This window comes from Nicotiana tabacum, chromosome 17, assembly GCF_000715075.1.
Source record: "Nicotiana tabacum cultivar K326 chromosome 17, ASM71507v2, whole genome shotgun sequence".
NCBI lineage: Eukaryota > Viridiplantae > Streptophyta > Magnoliopsida > Solanales > Solanaceae > Nicotiana > Nicotiana tabacum.
The window spans coordinates 98,522,534-98,543,155 of NC_134096.1; the positions used below are offsets into that span (position 1 = coordinate 98,522,534).

At 36.0% G+C, this 20,622-nt stretch overlaps 1 protein-coding gene across 6 annotated transcripts; it reads left to right on the forward strand.

The window, feature by feature from the left end:
* The first annotated feature begins 1,016 nt into the window (after positions 1-1,016).
* Positions 1,017-19,968, forward strand: LOC107808140 (uncharacterized). Of its 6 annotated transcripts, none has more exons than XM_075234721.1 (18): positions 1,017-1,156; positions 1,376-1,519; positions 1,861-1,934; positions 3,863-3,928; positions 4,101-4,172; positions 7,270-7,342; positions 7,834-7,871; positions 7,959-8,066; positions 13,587-13,697; positions 13,788-13,868; positions 13,980-14,048; positions 16,224-16,301; positions 16,409-16,555; positions 17,541-17,648; positions 18,621-18,689; positions 18,802-18,864; positions 18,961-19,115; positions 19,306-19,968. In XM_075234721.1, the coding sequence occupies exons 2-18, from the start codon at positions 1,483-1,485 to the stop codon at positions 19,778-19,780; spliced, it is 1,824 nt and encodes a 607-aa protein (XP_075090822.1). In that variant the 5' UTR covers positions 1,017-1,156; positions 1,376-1,482; the 3' UTR covers positions 19,781-19,968. The 6 variants fall into 6 exon arrangements, with proteins under 6 accessions (XP_075090822.1, XP_075090824.1, XP_075090823.1 ...); XM_075234723.1 differs by having other exon boundaries at positions 18,964-19,115; XM_075234722.1 differs by having other exon boundaries at positions 1,022-1,156; positions 1,347-1,519.
* The last annotated feature ends 654 nt before the right edge of the window (positions 19,969-20,622 follow it).

Here is a 20,622-nt window from a genome sequence, read left to right on the forward strand (position 1 = left end):
AATAGCATTATTCTGCCATTTTTAGGTTTTTTTGGTTAATGGTCGCTACACACTTATAACATCATTCGAAGTTTAAGTATTTTCTGGCTGTTATAGAAAAAATTATAAAAAAATATTCTTTCCGGCTGTTTTCGATAGACCATTCTGCCATTTTTAGGTTTTTTTGGTTAATGGTCGCTACACACTTATAACATCATTCGAAGTTTAAGTATTTTCTGGCTGTTATAGAAAAAATTATAAAAAAATATTCTTTCCGGCTGTTTTCGATAGACCCTCGGCTCCCTCCCTCCAAGAACTCCCCACCTTACTCTTGGGGTGACTCGAACTCATAACCTCTTGGTTGGAAGTGGAGGGTGCTCACCACTAGAGCAACCCACTCTTGTCATTTTTATTCAAAATTAAAATCTCAAAATATATGTATATTTTACTAATTAAATATTAAAATAAGATAATACATTACTATCAAATCCGTGACTAAATATACGAAGATTTAAACTTTAAGGCACGCATTATAAAATTACTAAAAAATTTAAATTCTTTCAAGATTGATGGAAGAATTTTGAAAAAGATACGTGCAAATCTTCGAATCTTAATCATTATACAAGATGAAAATATATTCCAATGAAAAAGATTGTATTTGTAGATCTTTAAATATTAGACATTGTGCATGATAGAACCTTTTGTGCAATGAAATAAAAATATACACGCATACCTTTTAATCTAAATAAAATCTTTAATTGTGAAAGCATGCACTAATATAATATTTTTATTATAATTGTGCATTAAAGATTTTAAAAAATTAATACAAATTAAAATTTTTAGGCTTGTTATTGGTAATCTTATAAATTCTATAATGATGTTATAGAGGGTAATTTTAGAAAAAGTTGAGGTTAAATATAACATAAAAAATTAATTCCGAAAGAAATGCGATTTTTATAATGAATAAATGTTATATAGACATAAAATAATTATTTTGCTAATCAACACACGACAAAGGGCATTGTAGTCAATATAGGAAAGAGTATGATAGGCTGAAAACTCAGGCTGGGAAGATCCGAACAGCAACATCTGATTTGAAAACTTAGGGTTCCAAATTGCTCCAAATTCCCGTGGATTGAGAGTTCATTGGAGACTTCAATTTTTCCCAGCGGCTAAGGTAATTAATTTGTTATAGAATCAATTCATACAGTTATCAATGCTCCTATGACCACTAAAATACCTCACTCAAAAAGTTGGGAGAAGAAGAAAGTTGGACAAAAAGTTACCACCTATGTGATATTTGTTTACAGACGAGTTGGGCTGCCATAATTTATTTCCCCAAAGTGAAACTGAGAATTTTACTGCAGTGTTTTTAATGCAAATCATTGAATTGTAGACAAAAGCAGCCTCAGCATAGCTCATTACTGGTAGAATCCTGAAAATTCTGAAAACGCCGTCTTTTCGGATTCACTGGGAGATTTGCTCCATCCCGTTCCATTGAAGATGAGCCGGTTGATTGAGCATCACCTAGCAAATAATAGTAAGGCCCCCTTTTTAAAAAAAATATTTTTAATTTCTTTTTAGTTGCAAACGCACTTTTATGTAGTTTATATAGTAATTCACTAGAAGTTGGTTCTCAAATTGTGATCTTTTAGACATCTCCAATAATAAATGGTCACTACAGTAAGAAGATGTTGAATGATCTGTAGTTATGTGCTTTCGTATAGACTCCTTATCTGGCTCTCTTATGGAGGGAAGGTAATTGTTTGTTCTCAATTCCCTTCTTACGCAAGGTTTCAATGTGGGTTTTGCATGTTACTTTGTTTAGAAAAAGGTGGTTTTGACTTTTAATGGGCTGTACTTCTTTTTCTGGCGGAGCAGAACAGGACATGAAAGGGACAGAGGTTTTTGTTGGTGGTTTGGCCCGTACTACTACTGAAAGCAAAATTCATGAGGTTTGTTTCAGATTTATGTTACATTGTCTTTTTGGTTCTTCAAGTTTATTTTTTTTACATTGAGCTTGTTTATTTTTTTTTTTTGTGTGGATAAAATAAGTTAACATTATTAACTGGGTCAGCACTGAGCAATTGCTGAGTTACAAAAAGTACATAAAGGAAGTCCTGTAAAAACGAATGTGTTATCTACATTGTTAACAAATTTGAACTTATCAAATGACATTATGTTAAATTTTTGTTACGCCAAAACAAGGTCAGTTAAACACTTATAGATCAGTATATGACTAGGGTAAGTTTCACCATTAAACCACATCCGGGTGCTTCACTGGGGAGAGTCCACACGATTCATGTTGGGATTGTAAACAGAATCTTGTGCAGTCTTTCATGTGTTCCTACCAGCTGCATGGAGATAGGTATATTCAGAGTCCTTTGCATTACTCAATGGATCCCAATTAGATTTTTAGAAAAGGTCCCATAACTCCCTTGCCACTATACAATGTAGAAGAGATGATTAGTATCCTCGATATCCTTGTCTTACGTAAAACACCTATCACATGGGATAAAACATCTCATTCTCTTGTCATCTTTGAGTGAGGCATAGATCATGTAAAGCATCCGACTAAAGCATGTGACCTCGAGTGGAGCTTTATCTTGCATAACAGTTGCAAAGGCCAGTCGCTGGATGTTCTTCCACCTTTCAGCAGATTATGATAGTATTGTGTGTATGACTTACTAAAAGTTAATATCGCCGTTTCACTTTTTCAGAAATCTGTGTCCTGTATTCAAGTTTTCCTAGCAAAGAAATCATCCTCTCAATATCCAATCCCCACAATACCTTATATTTAGGTACCATTTGCTCTACCCTAAAGTATCATGGCATCAGGATACACTACAAACCTGAATAAATCAAGGGTATTTATCTCTCAGAAGTGTAACCAAGCCAAAGATCTTGCCAACATTTTGTCTTCATACAATTTCCCACTTCAGGATAAATATGGCTTTGGAATTCGTCCCATAACTTTCTAATGTATTTCCATGGCCTTGCTTCCATAGCCAGGATAAGGAAAGTAGATAGACGGACTCCCTCTCTCCTTCATAACTCTGATTGATCCTTCAAACTGTTGCCTTATGTGTGGGTGTTGCTCATACTGTTCTCTCACCTTAGATAGTCTAGCCAGTCTGTTAAACTAGCTAATAATTTAAGTTAAGTCTCCTATTGTCTTGAAGAATTAGAGTTAGGTTAGATTGCTTATTCAGTCAAAGGGTTAAATTCACTGAATTCTAGGGATGTCTAGTTTTCTGCTGTCTTTGAGGGCTTGTGTTGGGTCATATTTTAAACAGATCATGCTTTTTTTGAGGCAAGTTCCTCGAATCCAAGCAGTAGGTAGAGACTTTACCTTTTTATGCTACAATTTTAGGTATATTGTCACCCTTACTCATGAACATATATTAGGTATCACAAAAAGCCCCTTATTATGCTAATGACACAAACAATTGCTCCTTTTGCTCGTTATTTCATAAATTGTTATTCTGAGGAATTACATTACAAAATGGATATTGTTCTACTTTTAATAATCATTTTGTTCTAAATACACTATATGATACCACTATTGGTTGTCTCTTTTATTCCTCTCTCTTGAGGGGAAATTGTTAAAATTAATTATGCCTTTTTTTGTGGTAGATCAGTTTACCTAATTACATTATGCAGTTGCAAATTTATTTCTCCTGACTCTACTTTTATCTTTAAAAAACTAACAAACCAATCCCATGCCAAAAGCTGGTGTTTTCGGGTTTAGGGGTTACAGGAACATAATGGTAAGAAAAATATGACTAGAGCTGGACTTCTTATTGTCAATGATTGTAACTATCTTACATTATCACTCTGTATTTGTGTCAGATTATGTGCGTAAAACATCTGCATTTTACAGGTATTTTCTTCATGTGGTGAGATTGTGGAAATACGGTTGATAAAAGACCAGACAGGCGTTCCTAAGGTTGTCAGTATGATCTGCTTATTTGTATTACCTGTAATTACTCATGCTTTGCCCCCCCCCCCCCCTCAAAAACCAAAGCTAAAAGAGAAGAATAAGAAATGAAAAGCGACAATAGAAAAATGAAGGTTTAGATGCTAATGTTGTACCTTTAATTTGTTATGAATGATGACAGGGGTTTTGCTTTGTACGATTTGCAACAAAATATGCTGCTGACAAAGCTCTGAAGGAAAAATCTGGATATGTGGTAAAAGCCTCACGATAGATGCATTAGATATTTCATTGTCTTGTCTTGATAAACTCTTACATTTTCATTTATTCCTATCAACTTGCATTTGTGATGCTCTTATTGCTCATGTATGTACGTAAGACGACCACTTGCTTGGATAATATAGAGAATTATAAGCAATAGTATAATATTCCTAGTAACTAACAGAATCTTTTACTTGAAGGCTTACATCATTGTCAAAGATTTGCCTTCTGTTGATTCAAGAATTGGTCCTCATATAAGAATAACAACCGAGTAGAATCTCACTAGTGGGGTCTGGGGAGGGTAGAGTGTACGCAGACCTTACCCCTACCCCGGAGGGATAGAGAGGCAGTTTCCGGGAGACCCTCGGCTCAGGGACAATAGGTCCGTAACAGTAACAGAAACCAGAAAAATAGTATCAGCATCGTAAAATACAACAAATAAATGGAAAGGCCACAATGTGAAAGACAGCAAAAATGTGAAACACAACAAAAACAGCTAGCAGTCCTAGACAAAACTCTATCAGACTAGCCGGCAATTGGTCCTCGTAAAAGAATATTAAAAAGAGTCGCGCTTTACTTAGAATATAGATTTTCCCCTAGAATAAAAGATTGCTGTATAACTATTTCTTGACATTGTGACACTTTAGCTCATTACTTGAATATTTTTCTTCACGAAGATAAGCTTGAATTACACATCTTGCTTTATTGAAAGTTCACGAGTTGGATACATGATTTTTGTTCCAGCAATTGGAGCAACTGATTTGTTCTATGTTTTTTGTTTCTCTTTTTCCTTTTTACTTTCTTTTTCGTTCTTTGGATAGCTATGGACACCTAATTTGGTATTTGTTCAACTATGGACGCCTTTGTTTTGTTAGGATATCTCTTTACTTATTAATTAAGTAGCAAATAGTTTTCCATCAAAAAAATTAAGTAGCAAATAGTTTTCCATCAAAAAAATTAAGTAGCAAATAGTTTTATGGGCATTATGTAGTACATCTGAGTAGGACGTAGAAACTTTAATAAAGGGCTTTGCACGTACAATTCATTAGATTATCTGTTATATTCGATAACATAGTGTAATGTTAGTCTAGTAAAAAACTGTATACTGGACTAAAGACCTATTGATAGTTATAGACCGTAGACGTATTAATAGTTCCATGGATCCAAATAGTAAACCCCTATCATATCAGGGGGAGCGTGTGTAGATCTTAACAGGTAACAAAAGGTTGGTTGGTGCATTAAACTACCTTCCTATTACCATATCAGGCCCTTCTTTTGCTGTGGTCGTAGTTTGTCAATTCATGCTCTCCAAACGCTGATTATTGGGATGCTGTTGTATGAACTATAAGACACAATAGTAAAGCACCAAGCTAAATGTTACTATGCAAAGCACCAAGCAGTGTTTTGGATAGCGTGAGGCGACAAATAGCGATGAGGGCCCGCTTCACTGAGGCGAGAAGCGAAGTGCTTGCCTTTTTGATGTGAAGCGACAATTAATAAAAAAATAAAATATTAAATTTGCATATATATATATATATACTCAATAGCAATAATATATTAATAAATATATCAATTAAAAAAACAGAGCATTTGCGGGACACAACTGCTGAAAAAAACAGAGCAAATAAAAAAAAAAGAAGAGAAGAAGAAAAAGGAAGAAAGAAAGAAAGAAATCTCTCTGCCAAAAAGAAACAGCTGTTGGACAGTGCTCTAAAACAACAGAGCCAAAAAAAAAGAAGAGGAGAAGAAGAAAAAGGAAGAAAGAAAGAAACAAAGAACAAAGAAGAAAGAAGAAAGAAGAAAGAAAAAAAAAAGAAAAAAATGGACATTGCTCGAAGAAGAAGAAAGGAGAAGAAGAAAGAAGAAAAGAGATGAAGAGAAGCATACCTGATAAAGAAACTTGAAGAAGAAATCGCTGGGGTCTGGGTCGACTTGAAGGAGAAAGAAGAAGAAATCGCTGAAGCCTTAGTTTTTCTTTTAATCGCTGGTCTGCTGCCTCTTTCTTTTTTCTTTTTTTCAAAAAGCGACGCTACAGGGCGCCTCTCGCTACACATGCAGAGGCGCTCACCTTTTTGAAATCGCCACGCAACAGAGGCAAATAGCGACGGAGGCTTGCATCGCATTGCCTCACGCTATTAGCGCTGAGGCGAGCACTATTTACAACTCTGATGCAAAGACAACTGAAGTTCTCAAGATGTAGGATACTCTGACGCAAATTGGGTTGATTCTCCTATTGATCAACTATTTATATCTGGATACTATGTCTTTTCTGCTGGTGACTATATATCATGGAAAATTAAGAAGCATAACGTTGTTTTTAGCACATAAGGCAAGTTTCAACCCATGGTTATAGTTACTATGGATTATACAATTGCTTATAGCTTTGAAGTTTGGAGGCGCTAAACGAATAAGATGATGTTGTGATAATCAAGCAGCATTGGGCACAACCTCTATTCGATTTTTCATGAAGCACCTGAGCATATATGTGGCCTGCCAATTTATTTGGGTAAAAAGGTTCTTTTCAAGGAAATAGTCATTGAATCTGTTATCTCCACGAACAACTAACAAACATCTCAACAAAGCCTCTAAAGGGACCTTGAAGTCATTGTATATTTTAACAAGCTTGGTGAGTACTAGTATTATTTTTATGCCTCAAATTGAGAAGTATTGGAAATGTCATCAATAAGCTTTATGCATACGATTGATATGTTCACTTCTCAAGTTTTACTTAGTCTACTGTCAGGGAAATGGGGAATTTCCTTGTTCACTTTATTGTGTTTTTTGTGCAATGTATTAAGTTAGTTTTACTATATTAATGGCATAAAGATGGTTTTCATGGACCAATGTTCAATTTATCCGGCTCATATTACCCATTACTAATTTTTTTTTGATGACCGAGAAATCCCCGAGGGCCAGTTGCTCACGGTTTGAAACTCGGTGACTGGATAAAGTTACTTCTCTCCTAGTATGAAATGTTTGGAAGATTCTCAAAGATTGTCATCCTGCTATGAGTTTGGTTGCTTGTATCCTGTTGAACAGTGGGTTTTTTCTCTCCCTATTATATTAGATTTGTTTTGTGGCTATTATTTCAGCTGGATGGGAAGAAAATCGGGGTTCGCCCCTCAGTTGAGCAGGACACTTTATTTCTTGGAAATCTTAACAAAGGTTCGTCTTATCTTGCAAATCTTGTTGTCCAAGAGTTATTGCCTGATTTAATTAGGGTCTTTCTGTGACACTGGAGAAGTTATTTAATGACAATACATAGAAGATGCCATTACATAGAAGATATGTTGAACATACAAGGACTTAGTATTATATTATAATTTTACGGGCTGATCTTTCATAAATATCCATTGTCTTGCTGCTACTCTGGTTATGCAGGTGCTATATAATAATTGGCTTTTCACGCTTGTAGTTTATTACAGTAAACTCTATATCTGGATTATGAATTTGACAGTTAAATTGTTTCTTTTTCTTTTTCTCATTCATTTTGGGCTTTGTACTCTTGTAGTTTATTAGGATACATTTTCTTCTCTGGAGTTGTGAATTTTAGCCTTAAATCATCTTCCTTCTACTTTTGTTTTCTGGCACTTGAGCAAGAGACACTTTTTCTTTGTTTGTGTGCTTTCCTTATTGCTTGTTTGGACTATTTCAAGGTTGGGGTGGCGAGGAATTTGAGAGTATTGTGCGCCAGGTACACCTTTTAACTGCTCACAGTGCACTTTTCTTAATCTCTTGAAATATTGTTTGAATATCCATCTCTCTCTCTTTCTCTCTCTAGGCTTTTCCAGATATTGTATCTGTTGATCTTGCACTTCTTGGAGATGTCCAACCTGGTCAGAAGCAACGGAATCGGGGTTTTGCTTTCGTGAAATTCTCATCTCATGCTGTAAATGCCTCTGTCTATGTTTTACATTATTAATTAGTATTATGGTTGTTGAATTATTTTAACCTTGTTGCAACATCACTTTTACTCATATTGTTGCATCTTAAATACTACAGGATAGAAGCTCAGGTTCGTGGTTTTGATTCTCAGTTCCAGAACCAAATTATGATGCCTATATTCTTGAGGAATCTCCCTTAATGAAACAAACTCTCAGACATTTTATTAACCTCACCTTATCGAAAAAAAAGAAGAAAAAACTCTCAGACATGTTATTACAGATTGGGAAATTCAGCTTTAAAATATGACGCTAGCATTCTTTTCAATCTTTAACGTATGACTGAAATGCATATGCGATATTCTAAAACGTGAAACAAAAGCTGCAAATTTTGTTCTCTACAGATTATGTACACCACATTAAAATGCTACATGTGCTAATGAGAAACTCTTTAAGAATTGGTAATTAATGTGCCTATTGGATTCTAAAAAGGACAAAATAAAAGTTCCATATATTAATATGGATCCTAAGCGTAATGCTATACAATTCTATATCAACTAAACTGATAAAAGTACTATCATCTTTTTGTACATCTAATCTTGTTTTCACTTTTAGTATCTCCAGAGCTGATATCTCTATATGGACTTCCAATAACTCCTGATGACATCTGATTGTTGATGTCTCCATTGTTCCAGTATCCATGTTTTCATCTATAACTCTGAGTATGCCTAGAATGACGTTGATGGATCATAAGTTCTTAAGTGCTATCGCCTCAATTTATTGTTCCCTGAAACAATATGCTTTCCTTGTCTGGTGCCTTAGTTTATTGTTAAGTTGCTTATTCCCTGAAACAATATGCTTTCCTTGTCTGGCGCAAGTAAGATCAAAGATGATGTGTTGTTAATGGATTCTTTTTCCTTCCCTTCAATGTATTAATATATTCCCTTTACTTTTTATTTTATTGGATAAATTATTAGTTTTATTGCTTTAAAAGGAAAATATGCAAAAAATAAACAAAGGTAGAGAACTTGAAATAAGAGTATGATTCTTTACAAGAGCATCCAACCATTTCTGCTAACTGTTACCTCATAGGTACTTTAAATATATACTATAAGAAAAAGAGAAATCTCCTAATCTTTACATAAGTAATTTTCATTCCTTAAAGCTTGTCGATTTCACTCTCAATATTGTCCACATTAGTGATTAGTCAGGGGGTCGATTTCAATGCTCTGCTTCTCCTCCTTCTGTTCCTACATCTGTAGCATGGTTTTGAGGGTGCTCGGCATCACCCAACCAATTCCAAGCTTGTACCATAATAGATGTGCCACTTGACTGTAGTAATAGATAATTCACATCCTCCCCTGCCTTTTTAGACATAACGACTAGATAATCTGGTTTTATCTTCCTTTTCCTCAAAATCTTTATTGTGACTAGGACTTCACATGCAGCTAATCATTCAAAGGAGAATTTGTTCTCCCTTCTCCTTCTCATCAACCTATGATAAACAACCTTATTGTGAAAAGGACAACATTCTGTGTTTCATCTCCACGTGTCCTGATGTGTGATTGAGATCTCTGCTTATACAACAGGCCAAGGAGGTTTTGGTGTTCTTCAACTTTTCAATCCTGCAGAACCTTTCTTTCCACTGATCTGTATAATAGCATTTAGTTTATGCTGACATGAGATTGAGTAAATAGCTGGATAAGTGTTGGACATAAAAATTACATCATCTATCTCCAATATTGACCAGGGCTGAATTTCCCATTTTGAAATTAACATTCCCTGTAAACTCTTCTCACAGTTTCATTATACACTGCCATAGTCCTCCCCACTATATGGCATTGGAATCTAAGCAGTTCTCTGACCACTTCTTAAACTCCATATTTGTCTGCTATGACACGTTACATAATGCCAGAATTGTATCTAAACCTCCCTATCCACTTTCCCAGTGGAGCCTTGTTAAGACCCTCAGCTCTCTCACACCCTTGTGAGAAGTTGCTATCTTCCTTGTCAATGGAAACTTTCTACTCTTCTTGTTGAATCCCTCAAGAAATTTCCTTGTTTTCTCTTAAAATATTCCCACTATTGCTGTGGATATGTGCATCAAAGACATGTAGTACGTGGAAAATCTAGACTTTGTACTTTGCTTAAAACCTCCTTCCTTCATTAGGCAAGTACTTCATTTACGTCCTTATAAGGTTTTCTCAACCTTCACAGTTGCCGGATTCCACGGCACAGTTTCTGATTTTCTTCCAAGGGTAAACCCAAATATCAGAGGTGATTCATCTATGCACTTGAAAATCTGTACAAGTTGCTTAATATTCTCCACCTTTGCTTTCGAGCTAATTTGTGGCTAACATCCTGAGTAATATTGTAAAGTAAAAATAACACATCTTGGATGCATCACTTTCCTTGACGCTTCTATTATTACTTCTGAATCCCAGAATCTTGTGATTCTTGCAAAACATGTAGCTCCATATATGTGAGATGCCCAACCATTCAAGTACATCATCACAGACTTGATAGACACCTGAGGAAAAATAAAGTTCAGCCACTGATATAATTGGTAGATATAAATGTCTGTATATCTCGTATCAATCAACTATATCTCGTATGAATCCTCTATATCCCTTTCATTTTATTTGGGTTGATTTTTAAGTAGAGATTCTCTATAACTAAATGTTATTTAAATTTTACACTTCTCCCTATAGTGGCATACAAGTATCTAAGCGGACTTTAAAGATTCCTGTGAAAAAATTTCAAATGCACAAGCTATTCTTCTATATATCTCATGGTCGTGCAAATATTCCAACAAGAAGCTATGTGTATTATCACTATTGAGGAGAAGATATGTCTCTTTGATATATGTTGGTTGGGAGAAGATGAATTATGTTGTCTAACACTCGTAATCTGCTTGAGGTTTTAAACTGTTTTCTCTCAGTTTGAACTTCCTTTTCTAGTAGTTATTCTACGTTGTGAAAATGGTCTGTCTCTTACTGCTATTGGGCTCCTTTGCTGCCGGCTGTCTCTCTCACGGATTCCATGACAAACAATATTTTCCTGGAGTATGATATTAACAATATCATTTCACATACTTGGAGTTTCTATGCAGTAACTTATTGTATTTTTCTCATACTTTAGGTCACACTGTTCTTTTCTCTGGATCTTGACCTATTTCCTCTTGCTATTAGTTGTCTAGATTCTCTAGCCTTTGTTATAACCCATCCAGTTAGCTTGACCAGTTGCTTCAATTTCTTTCAGTCACATACTCTCTCTTGGGGATATTTCAAATGTCTGACATACTTATACAAATAGAATATACCAAATATTATTTGACCAATGTAAAAGTCCAAATATTATTCACATGTGTTAAGAATTCAAGCTTATAAAAGCTGTCCAATTTTCTACCCATATTCTTGAATTATTTACTTGACTTTTCCTATTGAAAACCAATTTTTATGCCTACTGTGGACAATTTACTTAATTTCCTTATAACATGATAATATAGTGCTCCTAGGTCCTAAGCCGAGTCTCAATCTTTGTTTTGTTGTCTGTTCAAAGTAACTCTCGCTTTTCCTAAAAGGTAATTTTACTCCAATTCCGCCAAAACAACAACAACCCAGTAAAATCCCACTAATGGGGTCTGGGGAGGGTAGTGTGTACGCAGACCTTACCCCTACCCCGAAGGAGTAGAGAGGCTGTTTCCGAAAGACCCTCGGCTCAAAAAAAAAAAAAAAAAGGACAAAAGGGCAAAAAAGAGACAATATTAGTATCACAACAACAATCATAGGATAAATAGAAACACCATGAAATCCAGAAGAAGGATGCAAAGCAAAGGGAGACAATATTAGTAAATATTAGTATCACCACAACAATCATAAGAACAATAGGTACACCATGAAATCTAGAAGAAAGATGCAAAGAAAAAGCGATAGCTAGTAAATAGGACATGCACTGAAAAGTAAAATAGTAAGCCACAATATTGCCACTAGCTATCTCAGACAAAAACCCTACATGGCTAGTCCCACAATGGTACGAGGTAAGGCACGACTCAACTACCTCCTAACCTACAACCCTAATACTCGACCTCCACATCTTCCTATCTAGTGTCATGTCCTCGGAAATCTGGAGTCTCGCCATATCCTGCCTGATCACCTCTCCCCAATACTTCTTAGGCCGCCCTCTACCTCTTCTCGTGCCCTCCACAACCAGCTGCTCACACCTCCGTACCGGAGCATCTAGGCTTCTCCTCTGAACATGTCCGAACCATCTAAGCCTCGCTTCCCGCATCTTGTCATCAATGGGAGCCACATGCACCTTCTCCCGAATATCATCATTCCTAATCTTATCTATCCTAGTGTGCCCGCACATCCACCGCAACATCCTCATTTCTGCTACTTTCATCTTCTGGATATGTGAGTTCTTAACGGGCCAACACATTTTTCCAGGGAAAAGAAAAAGAGAAAGATCCTTACATTTTTCCAGCTTCAAACCCATTTTTCCAGCTTCAAACCTCTGTATCTTTGCCCAGGCCTACCAGTGCCAAGTCATAACTAGATATTAATTTTGAAATGCAGGGAGAACCAAACCAACTCTTTAATATCGTTGCACAGTATGTCTTTTTATGTTGATTCCTGGTCTTGTCTATAATATTTTCATGTTTTACATAGATAATGCTCAAAAAAAAATGTGTAAATAGGCACTCTGTTGAAGTTACATTCTGGAATCAATGTTTTCTGTTATTTTCTTGATTCTTCTAGCTGTTAATAAACTTGTAGATTCTTAGTCATTAATGATTCAATTGTACCTAAGTAGTTCTAGAACAATTGTTAATCTTAAATGAAGCTATGATCTTATGGATATTAGCTCTTATTTTCTGATTTATTATAAGATACAGAGGATTTAATATACCGATCCCAGCTAGTTTAGGATTAAGGCATAGTGTTGCTGAAATAACAAAGAAATGCTAATATCCATAAATCCCAGTCTCAATGTCATTTGTCAAAAAAAAAAACTCATCTTCGATGCTATAATGTCAACCTCTGTGTCAGCCTCTATAGGATTTGAGATAGCTTGTAAGTGAGAAACGAAATTTTGTTAATCCTCGACTATGAACTTAACCAACTTCATATGATTATGTAATCTGCTCAATTTACGGCAAGTTGGGTCAAAATATCTTCATGGTGGATTGGAACCCTCATTTGGCCTTTAATCTGTTGCCTTTCCCGAGCTAAAATTACTGTATCTTGCTGTGCAAGTTCATAGTTCAAAATCTTCGGTAAGAATCAGAGCAGAAGGAATATGTATTAATTCATACTTCAAATAATTTGTCCTTGTCTTCTCCACTCAAACTGCTTCACCGTCTTGTTGCCCAAAACTCTTGAATATAGTGCTGTAATCATTGGTCCCTGCCAAATAAATAATTCAATAAAATCCAATACTTCCACCCCATTATGAATATGCTACTCTAATGAAAACAATCCTGTAAGATCCCAAATATAAACTTCCTTCAAAATTCTCAATCACAGGCTGCGGCTCGTGCTTTTCGGGTAGGCTCCCAATCTGATTTTCTCATTGATGGCAAGTTACATCCATCTGTACAGTGGGCTGAGGAACCTGATCCCAATGAACTTGCTCAGGTTTTTTCCTCTCTTCCCTTTTACGATACTTATAGAATGAAAATCCTTAGATTTCTGTTATTTTCACCTTACCTTCGTTTGGATTGTCAGATCAAAGCAGCCTTCGTTAGAAACTTACCTCCTGGTGCTGATGAAGATTACTTAAAGAAGCTCTTTCAGCCCTTTGGCAATGTATTATACCTTGCAACTTCATTTTGATGTTTCGCCTATTAGTTGCATTAAAAATTTCAAAAAAATTGAACTCTGATGACATCTTCCATACATGTGGTTAATATATCTCAGGTAGAGAGGATAGCCCTATCCAGGAAAGGTAGCTCCACCATTGGATTCGTTTACTTCGATAAGCGATCTGTAAGTTTAGCCGCTGTCATTGTTAGTATGAGTTTGACTTTCTTTCTTGGAGTTGATCAATTTGGCATTTGTGTGCAAGTCCCTTCAACTTGTGGATGTTCCTGCTCCAGTTACTAATTTCACTCTCCCCTGTAATTTTGGTGAATGCTACTTTTTTTTGTCCTCTGGCAACTTTTAGGTGCAAATCATTGATTTCTTATATTCATGTATATCAAATGTGAAATTATTTTAATGTCTGATTATAATGTCTTCAAAATAAAAAACCTAGAACAAATAAACAAATTAACTATTTTGAATTTCAAATTTGGGTTAAACTCCTCCAGAATGTGTTATTCAACACCTAATGATTGAACATTTTCAGTTTCCAGAGATGGAGCACTGGTATATTGAGCCATTTTTTAGTGCTGGCTATTTGGCGATTGAGATAACCAAGTGTATATGTTCAAGTTCTTTGTTTTAAAATAGTACCAAACCCGAGCAATTTCCTAGAAGTATTTGTGGTACAACTTTAATCGATCTAAGAAAGTTTTTTCACCCCCTTGCTTCCGGGGGAAAGTATAATGTGGAAAGAAACAAATTTAGCTTCTTTGATCCAGATAGCAGATCCTTCCTTTGCCTTATTTTTCTTCATATTAAGTTAAATGACATTGTGCCATTGAACTAAATTTTACTTTTCTTTTGAGGACCGGTTGTTTTCTTAATCAAGAAGTCATCTTATAGCCCGCAAAAGTTTGTCAGTGTCGACTTGATCAATATTAATTTGTCAGTTTCGTTTGGTCATTCAAATTTAAGATGAAATTATTGTTCCTTTTATTTTTGTTATGTAGTTAGAAATTTTGATTTCTTTTCAATAGCTTGCAGTAAAGTAGTTGAGTGCTTTTCAAATCAATATAACAACAACAACAACTACACCTCAGTCCCAAACAAGCCGGGGTCGTCTAAAGATCCTCACTGACCATGTTACTCAATTTAAACTCATCTCATGCCAATGTTATGCAAGTACAATGTTTTTAAAACAAAAAAAAGGTAATAAAAGAGTTCTTAGTATTTTTAAGTGCATTTATTTTATTAAAATGATCATCTGTCTTCATTGTCAACTCTTCGATATGATACAAAAATAACCCATTGAAGCTCTTTGTGCCAAACCCTATTGGAAACCCCCCCCCCCCCCCCAAAAACAAGTTGGGGTTGCCTATATGACGTATCACTGTCCGCTTCGTTCATTTAAGCCTGTCTCAAAAAAAAAAAAAAAAAAAAGTTGGTGCTCTAATCAACTAATTTCTTATCAAAGAAAAGAAAACTAGTTAGATAGAGCTAACTCAACAAATTCTCTAGCATTATATCCTGACGTCCCTCCCTCACTTTTCCTGAATCTACAATGTCTATTCTCATCTTCACGTTCAATAAACTCCTAGCCATAATTGTTTCCATTAGCTCCGTAAATCCTCTCAGGTCTCTTACTCGCTACATAATTTTGACCATCTAATCATCTTCATTCTTGTTAAAATATTGATGGAATGCTCAAATTACCAAATGATGTTAAGAGGTAAACTGCTTGTGCCTGGTCAACTACAAGAGATTCTTCCTAACCTAAAGCATCAAAGACTAGCTGCCAGGCAATTCGGAAGCAGATTAAGGCGGCGAAACAATTACCTTAACCATCAATATTCTATGGAGTGAGCTGATGTTAGGGGACCTATACAGTGAGGGCTCAAGGAGGTTAATTCAATGGGCAGTGGGAGAAGGGAAATGATGTCCTCAAAGGGAAATTTTGTCTGTATATCTGGAAGGATGTTTGAAAGAGTAACAGAAAGTTTGGCATTAGGCCAATAGCGCCACTGCGAAAATTTCTTGAAGCGCAGTTTGTCATTAGTCTTCTTTCACTAATATGCTTAAAGTCTCATTTAGCAACATTAAAGCTACTGCTTCTACTCATGATGAATAATAGACAATTACTATTCTTCTTGTCTAGAAGCAGTACAATAAACTGAAAGGATATCATCTGTGTAGTAGCATTGGCTATCAGTTCTGCGGGAAAATCTGACTTTATGAGGAAAAATTAAATCCAAATAAAAAGTGACCCTTAAGATTGCAATTTCGCTTCTAGTACAGCTGACATTGTCTTTCTTTTGTTTCTTTCCCCGCCCCCATTTCCTCTCTATGCTGTGAGGATAGGGTCTTGACAATGCTATTAAGGAGTTGAATGAGAAAACTGTACAAGGGCCAATGGGAGGTCCCTCATGCAAGCTTCAGGTGATTTTTATCCTTTCTAGTTTTCATAAGTTGTCCAAGCTGATATCTTCAGCAATAGTTTACAGATATGTAATTATGATTGGTGATTAATTATGATTTGCTAACAGGTCGAAGTTGCTAGGCCAATGGACAAGAACAGGAAACGAGGTCGTGAGGATCCAAACATATCCAGTACCATTGAGAGTCATTCCAAGCTTTTGAAGGATGATCCAAATGTTGAGATGATTAGGGCTCCTAAATCAACTGCTCAACTGGTGATGCAAATGAGATGTTAATTTTTTTTTAAAATTCCAACGATCTTCTCCTTTAAAATATTTAAAATGCTGGCTTTTCAATCTTGCAAATGTTTGCCGGTAAAATTTCCTTGAAACTAAAGTAAAAGCAGTTCTGATAGGAATATCCTGCGCTTGGGCAAAGCTTATTTGCCAAATTGATGCTTCTATGTTTGTAGTATGCCATCATTTCTTCTTTTCAAATATGCAAGAGACAACGACTACAATTATGTCTCAATCTCAAGCTAGTTGGGGCCGGCATATGAATTTACACTACCATTGCACTCTATTTGAACCCATTTCATTGGATATTCTATAACGTGGAGTTCCATGGTACTAGAGGTTCTCTAAATCTGCATGGATTCATGCGATTGTAGGTCTTTGAGATAACTTCATTCTATGTGATTTTAGGTCTACCTCGTTTCTTTTCATTTGGAGGTCTATGTAGGACATGACCAAATTGTCTTAAGAGACCTCTCATTTTATTCTCTATGTGTGCTACTTGAACCTTATGTCGTATGTGGTCATTCCTGATTTTCTCTAATCTTGTATGGTGGCACATCTATCTTAACATTAGAATATCTGCAACACTTATATTGTGGAATGGATATGGGACCTTAGAGGACCCAAGTTCACTCCCATATAACAATGCTGGTCTAATAACCGTTTTATAAAACTTGCCTTTTGCTCTTGTGGATATCCTCCTAGCACCTAATATTCTGGTAGCTCTCCTCCACTTCAACCATGGAGGTTTGGTAGGATGGGGTTTACCATATCAAGATAATATAATAGGAGTAATAATACTGTATTCGGTCTTATGAGCATAAATGCTTGAAGCAAGTCTATATGTTAAGTTATTGTGAGCTACATGATTGAACTGTTAAGCTCATTTTGATTAGAATGGTTGATATTTGTCGTACAACTCCAAATCTGTCTTCTTATGGTTTGATTATATTTCTTCAATCAGGAGATGGATTATTCGGATCCTTATGAAGCTGCTGTAGTTGCATTACCTGTGGTTGTCAAGGAGCGTTTAGTTCGGATCTTGCGGCTTGGTATCGCTACTAGATATGATGTAAGTTAATGGACGGACACTACTATCCGAAGTAGTAATTCTGTTTGTGTATTAAGTCTTCCTACTTTGTCAAGAAGGTTTTCATGTCAATTCTGCCCAAGTAGTGTTCTTTTTAATTCTGTTATCATCAACAGCAAAATATGCAAATTTCTTCTTTTCCCGTGAGTATGTATTAACAAAGAAAGACATGTTCGGTGTTGATTGCATTATGTAGTTTGTTTGTATTGGTTTCTAGTGTTTGTTTATTGAACTGCCAAACAAGCTGATATAAAATTTGAGATCCTCTTTCTTGCCTCTTCCTTTATATGGATTCTTGAGGAGTGGTGTTGGCTCCTTCCAAAAGCAAACTCACGATGCACAACCTAGAAGTGGTGAGTAGTGGCAAGATATAAATTCTTTGTTTTCTGTCATGTGGTATCTATAGTTGTCAATTCTTTTTTACTAATGTAAATGTCTAATATTAGTGTACTTATCCATGGAATCTTTCCATGTTTTTGATGGTGCCTATTAATTCTTTGTTCTAATGTAAATGTCTAATACTAGTGTAGTTATCCATGGAATTTTCCATGTTTTTGATGAAATATTCTGTATTTTTGTCTGTATTAGTTCATTGTTGTAGCGGGCGAGTTGTGTAGTAATTACGGTATGGAGGATTTTGTTCTTATTTCTTAGAATCCGGGATGGGCCATTTTATCTCTGCAGGAAGGTGGGGAAAATGAGACATAATGTAAATTATACAAATACATGATTTACGTATATGCTTGTGTGGTCAAACAACTAGAGTTTTTACCTGGTTCGCACGTCGCATTATGAAATCTGCACGACATATTATTTTGCAACATAAGCTTTTCACCTGCTTTATGCAACGTCTGTTACCTCATAATAGTTGCTGAAGGACTACCGATTTATGATGTTGATTGTTGTGTATTACCTAGAACCAGCTAAAGGTTTTGAATGCGTTTTTATTTTCAGATAGATGTTGAAAGTTTAACCAGTCTTAAGATGTTGCCCGAGTCAACTGCCATATCTATTCTTGACCAGGTCTGAAATATTTATACCTTTTGTGAATCTTTCTAGTGAGAATTTCAGTATATTCAAAAACAATTAAAGATCGATCCTCATGCTTCTATTTTCCAATGCCTTTTATGTATAGTTCATGTTGTCTGGAGCTGATATGCAGAACAAGGGAGGATATTTAGCTTCGTTAATTTCTAAGGTATGTTCTGTGGAGAGCAGATAAGCATCAAAATTTTTATCTTTGTTAGTATACTCTTTTGCGCTCATTATCAAACAAATTCTTTTCTGGATATAGCAGCAGGTTGAAAAACTGGGACTGAAACAATTCGATAGTAGGTCAAGGATAGAAGATGTTGGCTTGAGGGTGCCAGAACCAGACAGGTTCTCTACAAGAGTTCGTTTGCCAGATCTAGATTCATATGCCTCACGAGTACCCTTGCCCATGCCTAGGTTAGCTTGCATTTCAATGCTAGATCATTAGAACTATGCTGCATGTCTGGTGCTAAGAACAGAATGATGTTGAGCAAGTAAAAATAGTCTTGGAGTGATAATTTGTTTTGCTGGCTCTTTAGCGAAGCCTATTATTGAAGGTTGGAAACTATTGAGGTAAAAGGATCACCTTGCTGCTGGTTTCTTGCAGGGCTGATGTTTACACATCTCGCTATTCATCGTATTTAGATCCCCATCTGTCTGGTCGGATGACAACAAAGAGAATGGAGGAAGCAAGTTCCCATTTGCAGGCGACTTCACTTCTGTCTAATCGGGTGACAACGAGGATGGAGGAAGCAGGTTCCACTTTGCAGTCGCTCCTATCTGGTGGGGTGATGACAAGAAGGATGGAGGAAGCAAGTCCTATTTTGCAGGCAACACTCCTTCCATCTGGTCGGGTATCAAGGATGGATGAAGCAAGTCCCAATTTGCAGGCAACATGGAGCCCTTCTCCTACTAATGACAGAATTGGACTTCATTCACACATTACCGCAACTGCTGATCATCAACATACTCGACCACGGATCAGGTTTGATCCCTTCACTGGCGAGCCATACAAATTTGACCCCTTCACTGGTGAGCCAATTGTTCGCGAGAGCTCAAGTCATCATCGAAGCATGTACTGAACGTTCTGAGCATTCTAATTTACAAATGGCTTATTGCCAAACCTATGTAACATAGTGATGCGTATTTTTGTTCATCCGCAGCTGTAAAATAGTAGCTGTTAGTAGGATTATTTGGTTATGTTTCTCATTGACTTCATTGATTACCATGGTGCTATTAGAAATTTTGGCAATTTACAATTTTTCTCCAATGGAAGTGTGTACTATGATCATTGACATTATTATGGCTTAGTAGAAACAACGAGTAAGGGTTGTGAAAGGTGAAATTCCGTAGTGCTCGCTAAGGGGAGAAATAGATATTCTAGATAAGAACTACACATTGTTTTCAGAAGATATCAGTGTTTGTTAACTATCACATCAAAGTTATCCCCCTTTTTTCTATTCTTGTACTCTGCAACTAGGGATCAGGCGTTGAATCATTTCAACTTGTTATTCCTTCTCTATTTTGCAGTGCTAACTTCCGGACATCCTAACCATTCAACTTGGTGGGTTTCTTCTCAAATCCTGGAGTGCAAAGTAAGCAATGAACTAAAGCGCGCATATGATTTTTCGATAACCCAACATAAAGCTTCTATTCTTCAACTTCTTCACGCAAAAAGAAAATCCCCATTCTCCCAGCTGGAGGTTTATTTAACCAAAATATTTTAGATCTTTGGTAAAAAGTCTTTGGTTTCAAAAAACTCATTGCTTTGTAGTTGCTTGTTCCGGTATGAATAGAAGTAAGATAATGTATGCTTTTCTTTTTCATTCGGTGCATATACAGTAAGACAAATTAGTTATTGTCACTACATAGCTCTTCTATGTATACCTATTCAAGGTTTTGAAGGAATTTTCTTTTTACCTGA

Coding starts and splice junctions, on each gene's coding strand:
- LOC107808140 (XM_075234721.1), top strand. CDS start 1,483: ATGAGCCGGTTGATTGAGCATCACCTAGCAAATAATA. Junction 7,343..7,833: donor TCTTGGAAATCTTAACAAAG/GTTCGTCTTATC, acceptor GACTATTTCAAG/GTTGGGGTGGCGAGGAATTT. Junction 16,302..16,408: donor GTCCCTCATGCAAGCTTCAG/GTGATTTTTATC, acceptor ATTTGCTAACAG/GTCGAAGTTGCTAGGCCAAT.